This window comes from Myxocyprinus asiaticus, chromosome 6 (genome assembly GCF_019703515.2).
Source record: "Myxocyprinus asiaticus isolate MX2 ecotype Aquarium Trade chromosome 6, UBuf_Myxa_2, whole genome shotgun sequence".
NCBI classification, from domain to species: Eukaryota; Metazoa; Chordata; class Actinopteri; order Cypriniformes; family Catostomidae; genus Myxocyprinus; species Myxocyprinus asiaticus.
Window position 1 is genome coordinate 28,491,808 of NC_059349.1, and position 15,939 is coordinate 28,507,746.

A 15,939-nucleotide genomic window follows, 5' to 3' on the forward strand; every position below is an offset into this window, starting at 1 on the left:
ATATGACCGAAGTAGCCGGGGGGGGAGAAAACCCTTAATGGAAAAAAATAGCCTACTTGCTCCATTGATTAGTTATTTTGGGAAAGGTAGTGTTTATTATAAGGAAATATATATATATATATATATATATATATATATATATATATATATATATATATATATATATATATATATATATAATTCAATTATAAATAAAATATTTCACTGCCCAAAATATCCTAATATTTTATTGTGCATGGTTGAATGTTGTGAGTGGTGGACAAATGCTGTAAAAGAATGTATTTTAAGCAGCTCTTCAATGCTTTGAAAATAGTCAATCAATAATAAATAGGTGCTGTTTATCTGTTTAGAGTTACTGTCTGCTTTAGCAATAATGCTTCTTTCCCCCAGACTATTTCAAAAGTTACACAGTTAATTCATCAAGCTATTATGGACCAGTTTAAGCTGACAACACTGTGTAGACCACAAGAGACTACACATGTAGGCTTCTGTAGATACATTACACCCAAAAAGACTTAATATTTAATATTAATATTATTTGTATGCATTTTTATTTCAATAAACCATGAGAGACATGATGTGGGTGACTTGACGCAATGAAGTTCTTGATTTTAAGTTTTAACCACTGTGGCAGGGTGAGCAAAAGACAGACACAGTGGGTGTGGCTTCAGGCCTTGGAGAGGCATTTATTGGAAACAATAATAAACGTAAAAATGTCCAAAAGGGGTAATAAAGTGTCCAAGGGGGAACAGTGTTCATAATAAAGGGGGAATCTGGCATCCTCGCGGTGAATGGGGCTCTGTGAAAGGGGCAGGGTAGTGTCCACAGGATAGCCCAGGCATGGGCTGGGTCAGTCGGCCGCTCACGCTCCCCTCCAAAGTCCACGGTGCGTGGGGCGGCGGTGTCACTGGTGGCCTATCTTCCCAGGCCCGCGGCAAGCATGAGGGGAAGGTGGCCCAGCATCTAGCCCGTCGGCAGCAACATGAGCAGTACACCCCTGGTGACTCATTACGGTGTCCGGGGGTCCGAAGAACAGGTCCGGCAGCGCGTCCACTCATCCGATCCCTCCCAGCTCTAGTCCTGGGCGTGTGAGGATGCCAGTGTGTGCACACATGGGAGATTTGAAGCCAGCTCCCCGAGAAGAGGTGCGCTCTGCGTTTTAAAGACAGCGGTGATGAAGCATTATCCCCATCAGGTGTGCTTCATTCACCGCTGACCAAACGAGGCTTATTAATTATGCACCTCTTCTCGCTCTTCCGCCCAACTCCCGTCGTGAGCCTGGCTGAAGGGCGGCCCCAAGAGGCGGGGCGATGATGACGATCCAGATGGGCGGATCATTCTGCCACACCATGATGTAACTGCAATGCGAGCACCGTCTTGGCTGTACAAATGCCACATGCAGTTTTACCAGTTGTCAGGTCCCATGTTGTGTGAAACTGCCTTGTTTAGTTTCTATTACTTTTAATATATACCCGTCTTTATGTTTTCGTTGTGCCAGCCACCTCGGTAGTTGATGTTGTGTATGTGTGTGTGCGTGTGTTCGCTTAAACACAGCGAAACAACTCTGGCTACGTCTACAACTTCAGGGGATAATACAGCTGCATGCAGACAGAGATGTGTTCATTAATTTCTGGTTTCTTTTTTCATTGCATAACAAATGTCATGGACTCGGAAAAAGTCCCAAAGGCTCAAGTCCGAGTCAAGTACGAGTAAAAGTGCAGTCCATGACAAGTCCAAGTCCATTAAAATTGGACTCATGACTTGGACTTGAGTCCGAGTCCAAACTTGAGTACCCCAACTCTACCAGCAGGTATAGCTTTTGTGAGAGCTATAAAATTACAATGTGTTGTTGCAACTTTTTGGCTTTCAGAAGTAATACTATAACAATTCTTTCAGATACTGTTTTTATGATCACATAAATTAGATTTCATTGATGGTTCTAAAAAAAAAAAAAAGTAGTATATCTAGACCTAAACAGAATCTGTGGTATCTGCGTCATTCACAAACGTCTACACATCCCCTACCCCTTACATATTTATTAAATATGATGTGGTTTATTAATATATGCTAAATTGACAATGCTTTCAGTTACCAAGAAGATTGTAGTACTCTCAACTCCATTTAACATATTTTACTTCTTTACCATCTTTTTTTTTCTCTTTGCAGAACCAGAGACTGTGGAGGAAGTGCCTGTGACAGTGGAGGAAGTGCCTGTGACAGTGGAGGAAGAGCCTGTGGCAGTGGAGGAAGAGCTTGTTGCAGCAGAAGATGAACTAGCTGAGGAAGAACCAGAGGTTGAAGAGGAGCATGAAGTTCCTGAGGAAGAACCTGAAGTTGTGGAGGAAGAGCCAGAGGTTGAGGAAGATTCCACTGCAGAGGCTCTTGAAGAGGCTATTGAGGAGACAATAGAAGAGGCTACACCAACAGAACAGATGGTTGAAGAACCAGTTGAGGAATCATTACCACTCGAGGAAGTTGTAGAGGAAGTTGTTGCAGAGGAAGTGGAGTCAGTAGAAGCAGTAGAGGAAGCTGCATTAGAGGAAGAAGCAGTAGAGGAAGCTGCATTAGAGGAAGAAGCAGTAGAGGAAGCTGTACTAGAGGAAGAAGCAGTAGAGGAAGCTGCAGCAGTAGAAGAAGCAGTAGAGGAAGCTGAAGCAGTAGAGGAATTGGCAGAAGAGGCTTCACCTGTGGAGAAAGTGGTGGAGGAGGTTGCATCAGTGGAAGAAGCAGTAGAAGAAGTAGTTGAAGAGGCTTCACCAGTGGACGAAGCTGTAGAGGAAGCTGAACCTGTAGAAGAAGTTGTAGAGGAAGCTGAACAAGTGGAAGAAGCTATAGAGGAAGCTGCACCAGTAGAAGTAGCTGTAGAGGATGCCGAACCAGTGGAAGAAGCAGTAGAGGAAGCTGAACCAGTGGAAGAAGCAGTAGAGGAAGCTGAACCAGTGGAAGAAGCAGTAGAGGAAGCTGAACCAGTGGAAGAAGCAGTAGAGGAAGCTGAACCAGTGGAAGAAGCTGTTGAGGAAGCTGCACCAGTGGAAGAAGCTGTTGAGGAAGCTGCACCAGTGGAAGAAGCTGTTGAGGAAGCTGCACCAGTGGAAGAAGCAATAGAGGAAGCTCTGGAGGAGGCTGTACTAGTAGAAGAAACAGTAGAGGAGGCTGAACAAGTGGAGGAAAAAGCCGAGGAGTCAGAACCAGTGGAAGAAACACTTGAAGATACAGATGAGGAGTCAGCCCCTGTTGAAGAAACAGTAACAGAAGAGGAACTAATAGAAGCAGCTGAGGCTGTTCAGGAGCATGAGGAAGTACAAGACTCCACGGTGGAGGAACCAGAGCTTGAGGAAGAAAGTATGGAAGAAGAGGGTACGTGTTTATTAATTCACTCGGATGGAGATCATACAAAAGGAAAATATGGTCCAAAAATGGCAGCAGGAAACAATGCCTAAATTGTCTATTTCGTTCAAGTGGTGCATTAACAGTGCAATAGCAATGATGTGAATGTTAATGTTATCTGTTATACTGAACGGACACAAGAAGGCACTTAAGGCTCGGGTGTACTTTGATTTTTAGCGTACCTGAGATGCAAGGTTATTTTCGTAAACTGAAACGAAAATGAAAATTACTGATTAAAAAACATTTTCGTAAACTGAAATAAAATAAATATTTAAAAGTAAACGAAAAACTAAAACAAAACTAACAGCAGTTCCCTATCTGTCACTCACTCGACGTTGGTGTCGATGTAGTGACACTAGGGGTCACTCTTGGGAGCCCGAGACACCTCTGGTCTTTGATAAATGGCCAATGAAAATTGGCGAGTGGTATTTGCATGCCACTCCCCCGAACATATGGGTATAAAAGGAGCTGGTATGCAACCACTCATTCAGATTTTCTCTTCGGAGCCGAACGGTCATGCTCACTGAGCTGAATGCTACTGTTCATTCACCTCTGCTGGATCTGACGGCGCATTTCAGCGGCTTCTCCCTCCTCTGCACTGGTGCACTGCAGAGAATGCCCCTGGGCGCTTCGGCAGAAAAACTAGAGAGTATATTTTCTGAAAGAGCATTTTTCCCCTCTAAAAGAGTATATATTTCTCTAAAAGAGCGCACGTCTTTTTACGGTCACGATCACTGTCTTTCGTGTCTGGGCACTGCTCACGTGGAGACAGCGTTCGTGGATGGTCACGTTCTCATTGCGAGAATATGTCCATGGCAATGTTGCGGTCGCGGCTCGCCTTCGTAAGAAAGCGAGCCACCCCAGAGGCTCCCGCCTTGGTCCTTTTACCCACGGGTTTGAGGCCAGCGCGGCTAGCACTGGGGGCGATTTGGGGACCCCAATGGGACCGCCTCCGCCGGGTATCCCCCCGCGGACCTCCCATTCCCCAGCTCATCTGCCCCGATCGGGCTTCCGGGTGAGTCCGCCGGCTCGTCTCACGGCGAGTTCGACCTCTTAATCGGAGCCCGCGAAAGTGATGAGCTCTCGAGCGCAGCATCGGAGAGCAGGCTCGTCCAGTCGGAAGCCTCAGCTGGGCTCCTCCCTTTGGGGTCGATCGCCCAGTCACAGGCTGACGCGGAGATGACGACATGCGAGACGGGGACAACGAAACCCGCTGCTCTGGAGCTGGTAAGCAGATCTTCGTCTTTTTGTTACCTTTTGCATTTAATTGCGCTGCATGCCCAAGTGGCTGCAGTACTCAAGAGCTCAGCAAGAGTGGTTTCCTTGTTCCCTGGGTCACATATCCGGTGTGTACGGCTGGCATCACGACCACCATCCACCACTCCATTTGGCAGGTTGGCGCTCCAGCGGTGGTCTCCCGCCCTGAGCGCCCAGCTGTGGCACAAATCCGCCCCCGATGTGACAGTCTCCACGGGTCACGAGGACAGGCCTCTTCCTCCCCCGTCCCAGGCTGTTCCGGGGGTGGTCACAAGGAGCCAGGTAAGTGCTTTGATGTCCTCGGACTCAGCACGGCCACGATGTGGTGTGGCACCTCAAGCTCCGCCCCGCCGCGAGGCCCCACCTGCCGGTACATCCGATGACGTTGTCCCTTTGGTCCCCCTTGCGCGGAACTTGGACGCATGGCTTGCACTTTCCAGTCCGTCACGAGGGCTGGTCCGGACCGTCCGACTCGGCTGCGCGATTCACTTCGCCGGGCATCCGCCCAGGTCCAGCGGTGTCCACTTCACCTTGGTGAAAGACGGAAATGCTGCTACCTTGCACGGAGATCGCTACCCTCCTACGGAAGGACGCGATAGAACCTGTCCCTCCAGCCGAGATGAAGAAGGGGTTTTACAGCCCCTACTTCATTGTACTGAAAAAAGGCGGTGGGTTGCGGCCAATCTTGGACCTGCGAGTACTGAACCGGGCTTTACACAGACACCCGTTCAAGATGCTGACGCAAAGACGCATTCTAGCGAGTGTCCAGCATCAAGATTGGTTCACGGCGGTAGACCCGAAGGATGCGTACTTTCACGTCTCGATCCTTCCTCGACACAGACCCTTCCTGCGGTTCGCGTTCGAGGGTCAGGCGTATCAGTACAAAGTCCTCCCTTTCGGCCTGTCCCTGTCTCCTCGCGTCTTTACAAAGATCGCAGAGGCTGCCCTTGCCCCGTTAAGGGAGGTGGGCATTCGCATTCTCAACTATCTCAACGACTGGCTAATCTTAGCTCACTCTCGAGACGTGTTATGCGCACACAGAGACCTGGTGCTCTCACACCTCAGCTGACTAGGGCTTCGGGTCAGCTGGGAAAAGAGCAAGCTCCTCCCGGTTCAGAGCATCTCTTTTCTCGGTTTGGAGTTGGACTCAGTCTCCTTGACGGCGCACCTTATGAATGAGCACGCCCAGTCGGTGCTGGCCTGTTTGAAGGCGTTCAAACAGAAAACAGCGGTTCCACTGAAACTTTTTCAGAGGCTCCTGGGGCATATGGCATCCTCGGCGGTGGCCACCCCGCTCGGGTTGATGCATATAAGGCCGCTTCAGCACTGGCTCCAGACTCGAGTCCCGAGACGGGCATGGCGCCACGGGACACACTGCGTGGCCATTACGTCGGTCTGTCACCGTCTTTTCAGCCCTTGGACCGACCTCTCGTTTTTACGAGCAGGTGTTCCCCTAGAACTGGTCTCCAGGCGGGTCGTGGTCACGGCAGACGCCTCCAAAACGGGCTGGGGCGCAGGCACGCAGCCGCCGGCCTCTAGACGGGTCCGCGGCTGCGTTGGCACATCAACTGCCTCGAGTTACTGACAATTCTGCTCGCCCTGCGGAGGTTCCGGCCGTTGATCCAGGGCAAGCACGTGCTAGTTCGGACAGACAGCACGGCAGTGGTAGCATATGTCAACCGCCAAGGCGGTCTGCGCTCCCGCTGTATGTCACAACTCGCCCGCCTTCTCCTCCAACGGAGTTAGCAGCACCAAGTCGCTGCAAGCCACTCACATCCCGGGCAACCTCAACACTTCGGCAGACGCGCCATAACAGCAGGTTACCCTCAAGGGAGAGTGGAGACTCCACCTTCAGGTGGTCCAGCTGATTTGGAGTCAATTTTGGTCAGGCACAGGTGCACCTGTTCGCCTCCCAAGAATCCTCCCACTGCCCGCTCTGGTACGCCCTCACCGAGGCCTTCCTCGGCATAGACGCGCTGGCACACAGCTGGTCCCCTGGCATTCGCAAATATGCATTTTCCCCCAGTGAGCCTGCTCGCACAGACCCTGTGCAAGGTCAGGGAGGACGAGGAGAAGGTCGTCCTGGTAAGCACCCTACTGGCCCGCCCAGACGTGGTGCTCGGACCTCATGCTCCTCGTGACAGCTCCCCCCGGGCAAATTCCCCTGAGGAAGGACCTTCTTTCTCAGGGAAGGGGCACCATCCGGCACCCGCGCCCAGACCTCTGGAATCTCCATGTCTGGCCCCTGGATGGGACGCGGAAGACCTAAGCTGTCTCCCACCTGCGGTGGTAGACACGTTCACTCAGGCTAGGGCTCCCTCTACGAGGCGCCTGTATGCCTTTAAGTGGCGTCTGTTCTCTAAGTGGTGTTCTTCCCGTCAGGAAGACCCCCAGAGGTGCGCAGTCAGATCAGTGCTTTCCTTCCTGCAAGAGAGGTTGGAAGGGAGGCTGTCCCCTTCCACCTTGAAGGTGTACGTTGCTGCCATAGCAGCACACCACGACGCAGTCGACGGTAAGTCCTTAGGGAAGCGTGATCTGATCATCAGGTTCCTAAGAGGCGCCAGGAGGCTGAATCCCTCCAGGCCGTGCCTTGTTCCCTCATCGGACCTCTGTAGTTTTTCAGGGTCTACAGAGAGCCCCCTTTGAGCCTTGCAGTCAGCCGGGCTTAAGGCACTCTCCTTGAAGACTGCGCTCACTTCCATCAAGAGGGTAGGTGACCTGCAAGCATTCTCTGTCAGCGAAACTTGCCTGGAGTTCGGTCCGGGCTATTCTCACGTGATCCTGAGACCCCCGACCGGGCTATGTGCCCAAGGTTCCCACCACTCCTTTTAGGGACCAGGTGGTGAACCTGCAAGCGCTGCCCCAGGAGGAGGCAGACCCAGCCCTGTCGTTGCTGTGTCCGGTGCGCGCTTTACGCATCTATTTGGATCGCACGCAGAGCTTTAGAATCTCTGAGCAGCTCTTTGTCTGCTTTGGTGCACAGCGGAAAGGAAGCGCTGTCTCCAAGCAGAGGATCGCCCACTGGCTCATTGACGCCATAATTATGGCATATCTCGCCCAAAACATGCCGCCCCCGGTAGGGCTACGAGCCCATTCTACCCGTGGTATAGCGGCTTTTTGGGCCCTGGCCAGAGGTGCCTCTCTAACAGACATTTGTAGAGCAGCGGGCTGGGCAACATCCAACACCTTTGCAAGGTTCTACAACCTCCGGGTGGAACCGGTTTCGTCCCAGGTAGTGGCACGCAACACAAGCGGATAAGCCCGGGATAGCCGGCCGGGTGTATCGCTTGCACATAGCGCCTTCCACCTCCTTTTTGAGCTGACGACGTGCGCTGTTAATTCCCAGTAGTGTTCACAAAAGTTGTTCCCTGGTTGACTTCCTCCGAGCCCTGTGGCAGTCGAGTTTTCGGAGAGACTCGCTGCCGGCCCAGTACACGCGCTAACTAAGAGCCCTGTTCTGGGGTAGGTGCTCCGCATGTGGCGGTTCCCTGTAAGGCTAACCCCGTGCGATCTATATCTTCCGCTAGTTCGTTCCCCTACTGGCAAACTGCGTCTTCCTTGGGCAGAGCCCCTCAGTCTCCATGTTGTAGTAACTCCTCCCCCATTGGGCAGGATCTACCTTGAAGGCTCTCCACATGGTTGGAAAGACCATGTGATGTATTCTTCCATTTAAATATCCCCCCTCTCTTGGGGCGAGGTGTGGTCTCCGCGGTGTCCTCCCCTTGGAAGGGACACCCCCCGACTAGACCTGGCGGCCCAGTCAGATAATCCCCCTTCTTTTTTAGGGAGTGGAAAAAGAGAAGGGGAAAGAGGCCACGACTGCGTTAAGCCTGTCTCTATCTCTGGGTAGTCGACTTGTCCCCAAAAAGGGCCGTTCGACACTCATAACTGTGTTGGGGGAGGTTACGTGTCGACCTGGTGCGCTGGCTATGAGGCACACAGCAAGTCTGCCCACCACACACCGCCAGTTCACATAACACAGTTCAGCCTTGTGGCGTTTTGTATAGGGACCCCTAGTGTCACTACATCGACACCAACGTCGAGTGAGTGACAGACAGGGAACGTCATGGTTGCTGGTGTAACCTCCGTTCCCTGATGGAGGGAACGAGACGTTGGTCCCTCCTGCCACAACGCTGAACTACCCACTGAAATGGCCGGACCTTATATCGGCTCCTCAGCGTAAAACCTGAATGAGTGGTTGCATACCAGCTCCTTTTATACCCGTATGTTCGGGGGAGTGGCATGCAAATACCACTCGCCAATTTTCATTGGCCTTTTATCAAAGACCAGAGGTGTCTCGGGCTCCCAAGAGTGACCCCTAGTGTCACTACATCGACACCAATGTCTCGTTCCCTCCATCAGGGAACGGAGGTTACACCAGTAACCATGACGTTATTAAAAAAACTAACTGAAATCAAATAAAAATTCTCAAAAATAAATTATCGTTTTCCTGCGGTGTGACTTCAGAGAAATTTCATCTATAAATATTTTCAGGTCCTACTGTGGCAAAGGCTGGCATACTGGGGTAACAGGTGCAATACTATGGCAAAGGCACTAGCGTGTTAGCATTAGCCCATTTAAACATTACAAATTACACATAATCTAATGCAAATATCTTAATTTCAGTCACCATCGAGTTGTTATAACAGCTTCTTTTACTGATTTCATGTGGATTCCATTCATAAAATCAAGCAGAAAGCATCATATTTCTAGAATTTGCAGCCTGAGTCCAGTGCCAGATCCTGAACTGTTCAATAAACCTATACAAATACCAGCAATTGTTTGGAAAATATTGACATACCATACATTTTCATTATCATCTATATATTCATGATACCTTTCATCAGACTAAACATAATTGTTTTGCTTTACACAGAGTTTATACGTATAGATCTGAATAATGTGGTCTCTGATGTGATGCACTTTTTTCTTCATGTCCATATTTGGATCATTTCTGCGCTACAGCGGCTTCTAGCTTCGTGGTTGAATGAATAACATACTATATTTAACAGACGACCATGGATTTCAAGATTATACAAGACACGCATCATATCGTATGCAGTAAATGTAAACATATAAATTATACATTTAACTTTTGTACTTTTTGGTTCTTTGAGACTTTGTTGAATCTCAAACCATTAGGTTATTGTTATTATGCACAAGTATGCTGAGTCTAAGTAAACTGTGCAAATATTCAACTGTTTCGTTTTGCTTTAAGTGTATTGTGTAAGTTTGCCAAACTTAATTTCAAATGTCTTGCTTTGGTCTACACTCTGGAAGTGTTCTGTTAACTCTCAAAACTATAATTACTAAAACTAAAACTAAAATATATTAAAAAGAAATAGAAATGTGTTTACAAAATAAAAACTAAACTAAAACTAATAAAATCATTTATGAAACTAACTGAAACTAAACTGAAATTTATAGCAAATTTGAAAACGATATAAAATAAAAACTGATTTGAAAACCACATTTACATGATAACTGAAATCATCAGAGGAGATCATCAGAAGCCGGTAAGAATGCCAGTAAAAGGTGTTTACATGCAACACGAAATCAGGTTAATGGGCAAAAATCGACAGTACCTGTAGCAATCGGCTTATGCTTAAACCGTTTATGGCCTTACTTTGATAAAAGGAATCAGTTAAATTAGTTTACATGACAACACAAGTTGACGGATTACTAAGCATAATCAGTGTAAAGGCCAAAGTACAATTTGGTATCCATTCCGGATCAGATCGCGCACAGTATGCATGACGCAAATTTAGTCATTAACACAGTCTGCACGGACCGTCTGCATGAGGCCCAGTTTTTCTCAACACGCAGAAAGTCCTCGTCTGTGCTCATCATCAGCACATATGCACCTGCAGCTGACCGTACTAAAAGAGTATTTCAAAGCAGTCATAGTGCGCATGCATCAAACTCGTTCGTATGCGCTCGTGGTCAAAAGGGTATAATTTGAAAGGCTGAGCGCTCAAATGTGTGCATCTCTGCAAGGTTATTATAGTTTTGCATTTTCCTTCATTGTTGGATTTTTTGAATAATCTGATTTGTGGTAGTAAATAGCAAATTGGTGTGCATGTAAATCACTTAGTCTGTGTCTATGTTTATATGCACAGTTATAATCGATCTAAAGTGGGTTTTTGCATAGTCGAGCTACAGTGTCATATGTATGTGCAAGTAAACATGGTACAATGCATGATTGAATATTTGAAGGGAGGACGTCAGCGGATGTTTTCTACTTTTGAAAAAGGTGTTCAACATGTCTAGTTCTGTCAGTCCCTTTTTTGCTAAAATTGGACTGTCTTCTGGAAAATATTATTTCAGTAGAAGTAAAGATTTTACATGACATTATAAAAAGAGAAATTATTGTTTCAGTCCTCCAGTGTAAATTAGTACAGTGCAATTAGGTACTGACTTTGAAAAATTATTTATTATATTTGCTTTGTTGTAAAATGTTTCAGAAGATGTAGCAGCTGAGGAAGATCAGTTTGAGGAGGACATTGCAGGTTGGTTCTTCAATTTTGTATGTTTATAGAAAAGATAGAGAAAATGGAGATCACTTTCATTAATGACAAGTCTGTGAAGAAATTAACTTTGTGTGAAATTGAGTATAGAACTTTTTATTGATCTGTTTGTCTATTTTTATTTCATTCTTTCTTAATTACTTGATTAACAGAGGAACAATTTGAAGAAGAGCCCACAGGTAATCAAAGTTTTGCACTGAAATTTCTTGTCATAATTGTGACTTAACTAACCAAAATCCTACAGCAGTTTAAGTGTATTCAGCATCTATAATTTTGTGTTACAGAAACATAAAACACTGGGCAGTGTGTCCACTGGGCAGGATACAGAGAGGATCAGCACCACATGGCATTCCACTGAAAGTGAGCAACTGCCAATTCCCACCATGGGTTTAAAAAAATGAGAACGCAACTTGTACCCTTTTATTTTTCCAAATTTTTCCTGTTTTTATTTTTGTTTTTTTGTTTACTGATCACACAGTCTTTTGGGTAGGAGTACAATTTTTGGAATGTTTTGTCAACTTTTGTTTGGTTGTTTGATTTTCCCCTTTTTTCTGTTTCCTCGTACATAGATGTGAAGTAGCCTTTTTTGAATGATCATGGATGATAGTTTGGTTCTAGTTTCCTATCATGTGTACACTTTCCTGTTGCTTTGTAGCTCTGAGAGCTTCATATTTTATTCAGCATGTAATTAATCAGTGTCTCTCTCTTTTTAAATCATTTGTCGGAATAATATAAAACATACTTTTTGCTTTAATGTGAAGGTACTATGCAAAGCTGCACTGATATTTCGCTATGATTTCACCCTTAAGTTTAGTACTACCAATATGTATTGAGTCTATATTTCCAATGATGCATATCAAGGACAAGTTTATGCTGGCAGGTTAACCAAGATAATTATGTGATCTGTATGTGGAGTGAATGGGTGTGCATGTGCATGTTTTTTGTGTGTTTGTCTTATTGCATGTTCATGTTTAACTTTATTGCGAAACAATCTTTTGTGCCACATTGTCATGTTATTTCCTCAATTGTGTGGCTTTTTTTTTTTTTTTTAGCTTACTTTCAACAATTTAGTACCTCTGTTAATGTTCTCAATACTGTAACTATTTGTTTTGCTTGGTGAGAGCAGAGAGCTTGTTTTTGCATTTTTTCATATACAGGAAAGGATTTTAAAATACAAAATCATAGGTTTACTCCCCTCCATTTAGTCTTTTTTTATTGACAGTTTTTCCTTTGTCAGTAAGTTGTGTTCTATCATGTGAACTTTTGAATGTGATTCTGCTCTTTGACTTAGAAATACAGCTAAGGTAAGCCAAGACAATAAACGTCAGCGCTTCGAAGGCTCATGATTTGACAAGCTCTCTGTTCCAGTAAGACACTCCAGCTGCTGTGCAGTATTGTATGATGCCTGTGTGGCAGGGAACCTGAGTTTAGTGAAATAGTGTTTGAGAAGTGTCATCTAATGTAATAACTGTTTAATAATGCTTACATAAATAGTGCTTCAAATATGAAGCAACCTATTTTACAAAATGTTTTATTTTTATATCAAGGGATAGACTTGTGCTTTTTGTGGGATATCATTAGTCAGTACATGCTAATTAATTTGTCTGATGTCATGCACTGCTATTGACACAAACAGAAAAGACACCCTTTTGTTGGCTGGATTCAAAAGGGAATATGACTAAGGGTATCTTGTCATTGTAATATCTTATCAAGACCAAATTAGTTTGTATTTACTATTAATGGTTCTGTCATCATTGTTGTCATGATTATTACAACACAATGTAGCTCTCACCCTTGATACAGAGTAAATGGCTATAAATTGAAAACAGGTTGGATCTTTTGAAGGAAACTCAATTCTGGCTCCTGAATTATTTCACTGTGGATTAATTTTTTTTTTTCCTCATTGTGGTGTTATATGTACACTGTGGTTTTGCGGGCCTGCCAGAATAAATTTTGTTTATGTGATAAGCTTTAGGAAATGCTGCACATCTCTTCAAAACAATGGTTTCTCAACCCACAAGTGGCTGCAATATAGTTTTTAGTGTTTCCTTTTCTACAACACTACAGGGTGTTTTTAACCCTTAACATTTTTGAAGTCAATGTGAATTTTTTTAGTGGTATTAATTTTACATAATTGTTTTTTTTTTTTTTTTTTTTTTTTGTTTTTTAAGGTTTTGACAGTTTATAGTCAAATTAAATTAATTTTACAAAAGTGTTAACCTCTCAAAGCCATACGTAAAGGTTGGATTTAGCAGCCTTAGTAAGGACCGGACTTCAAGGGACAGACACCTTACAACCAGCAATAAAACGATTTGTAAAGAGGTCATTTTTTATTGTAGTTCAAGTAAACAGAATTTTACTCAAGGCTTTTTATTCAGAGGTTTACATGAAATCCTGCTGTATAGGCTAACTTGTTTTTAAGTTATTGAAATATTGCAATTTTAGGGAGTTTTGGGTGACTTCACAAATCTGCAAACAACTGTAAATGTTCTGTTTGAGTGCTGCAATAAAGGTTGGGGACAACAAAACCACCTATTTTCTCCTTATTTTCTCTTTATTCTTCAAGCTGTCCCATTATCAGCCACATAATAAAATAAATATTTTAGGGTAACTACCTTTTTTCTTTGCTTGTGTTCCTATCTAAATTACAGGGACTTCCCTTTAATGCAGATTGAAGGCTCAGATATAAGCGTGATTTGATAGTTGTTTTAATGATCTGGCTTGGACCCTGAACCCAGGCAAAAACTTTACTACAGAGATCAAAGAGAAAGAGTGTAGAAGATGAGAACTTGCTGAAAATGTGTTTTAGGGCATCTACTACAAACACATGCTTTAGGACACCAATGACTCTGGATGTTGCCTTTCCTCAGCATTGCAGTCGGGTTGTATGTTCCACAGCATCAGAAACAAAATCAGAATATTCAAGAACAGATCCCTCTAAAAAGCAGCACAAATATTGAAAGATTAATCACACATTTACTGACAAGCATACAGTACTGCCAACCAACATCTGATTCCCCTACACGCACCACAGTATAATTTACTATCATCTTTGTACTATCATATCTGTCATGCTACTCTTGTATGCTTTCAATAGTAACAATAATCCCCAAAATTGGACAATTTCTGTACATGCTGTACGATTTCTTTAGTGTATCAATACAATATAATGTACAATGCACTATGCAATATGTTAGTCCTGTAATCTGCTCATATATTTCCAAAGGCATTGTAAATGATATGGTACAACATACTGTCAGTTTTTACAGTACAGTACATCATTATGTACAGTGTATTTTATTGTAAACCATATATATAGTACAGTAAGATCAAATGTCTGTAGGAATTCAGATGTAGCAAAAAAAAAGTGTTGAAACCAGTTGTCATAAAAAAATAAAATAATAATAATTACATTATCAGTGCCGTTGCTGTAACTCAGAAAGCAAATGCTGTAGAGTGACCTCGGTTTAATGAATAAATCTCACATTTCAATGGTGAATACACAGTCAGTTATGGCCAGTTCAAAGGGTTAGGCTGTCAGGGTCGTGATGCTTATACTGATGCGCATCAGTAACTTTAGAAAACAAACAAACACTGTATTTGAAGAATGTAGGCTAGGTGCTAAACCATAGAAGCGCATGTTATTATATGGCAAGCTGTTTTGACATTTATTCTCTAAAACTTACTAGTATATATTTTTATGTTACTAGTACTTATTTTTTAGTGACTAGTATCTATTCCATTAGATAAAAGTACTTATTCATTAGGAACTAGTACTTATTCAATAGATGCTAGTACTTATTCATTAGATACTAGTAGTTATTCTTTAGATACTAGTACTTATTCATTAGGCACTAGTACTTATTCATTAGGCACTAGTACGTATTCAACAGATACTAGTATGTATTCATTAGATACTAGTACTTATTCAATAGATACTAGTACTTATTTTGAATGTTACTAGTAAGATTTTTTATTTTAGTTGTACAATGTTTTATTCTACTCTACAGTCACCATTCTGACTAGTCATTGCATTTTACGTTTAAAAAAACAATTGTTACTAGTAAGATACAAAATTTTACTAGTAACAATAGGAAAAAACACTAGTGTCTAATAAACAGGCACTAGTATCTAATAAATAAGTCCTAGTATCTAAATAATAAGTGCTAGTACCTAGTGAATAAGTACTAGTATCTAAGAAATAATCACTAGTAACTAAACTCAGCAAAAAAAGAAACGTCCCTTTTTCAGGACACTGTATTTTAAAGATAATTTTGTAAAAATCCAAATAACTTTACAGATTTTTATTGTAAAGGGTTTAAACAATGTTTTCCATGCTTGTTCAATGAACCATAAACAATTAATGAACATGTACATGTGGAACGGTCGTTAAGACACTAACAGCTTACAGATGGTAGGCAATTAAGGTCACAGTTATAAAAACACTAAAGAGACCTTTCTACTGACTCCGAAAAACACCAAAAAAAAAAGATGCCCAGGGTCCCTGCTCATCTGCGTGGACGTGCCTTAGGCATGCTGCATGGAGGCATGAGGACTGCAGATGTGGCCAGGGCAATAAATTGCAATGTCCATATTGTGAGACACCTAAGACAACATTACAGGGAGACAGGAAGGACAGCTGATCGTCCTCGCAGTGGCAGACCACGTGTAAAAACACCTGCACAGGATCGGTACATCTGAATATCACACCTGCGGGACAGGTACAGGATGGCCACAACAACTGCCCGAGTTACACCAGGAATGCACA

The 15,939-nt window shown here is 43.9% G+C and overlaps 1 protein-coding gene across 4 annotated transcripts in view; it reads left to right on the forward strand.

Annotated features, from left to right (window-relative positions):
- Positions 1–13,702, forward strand: part of LOC127442364 (probable serine/threonine-protein kinase kinX) — a 37,328-nt gene extending 23,626 nt beyond the window's left edge. For 3 of the 4 annotated variants that reach the window (XM_051700331.1, XM_051700329.1, XM_051700333.1), the window contains 4 exons: positions 2,167–3,357; positions 11,109–11,153; positions 11,324–11,350; positions 11,456–13,702. In XM_051700331.1, the coding sequence (XP_051556291.1) occupies positions 2,167–3,357; positions 11,109–11,153; positions 11,324–11,350; positions 11,456–11,463 (1,271 nt within the window). In that variant the 3' untranslated portion in view covers positions 11,464–13,702. The remainder of the gene's footprint in view (positions 1–2,166; positions 3,358–11,108; positions 11,154–11,323; positions 11,351–11,455) is intronic. The other variant, XM_051700330.1, reaches the window with a different exon arrangement.
- Positions 13,703–15,939: the final 2,237 nt, after the last annotated feature.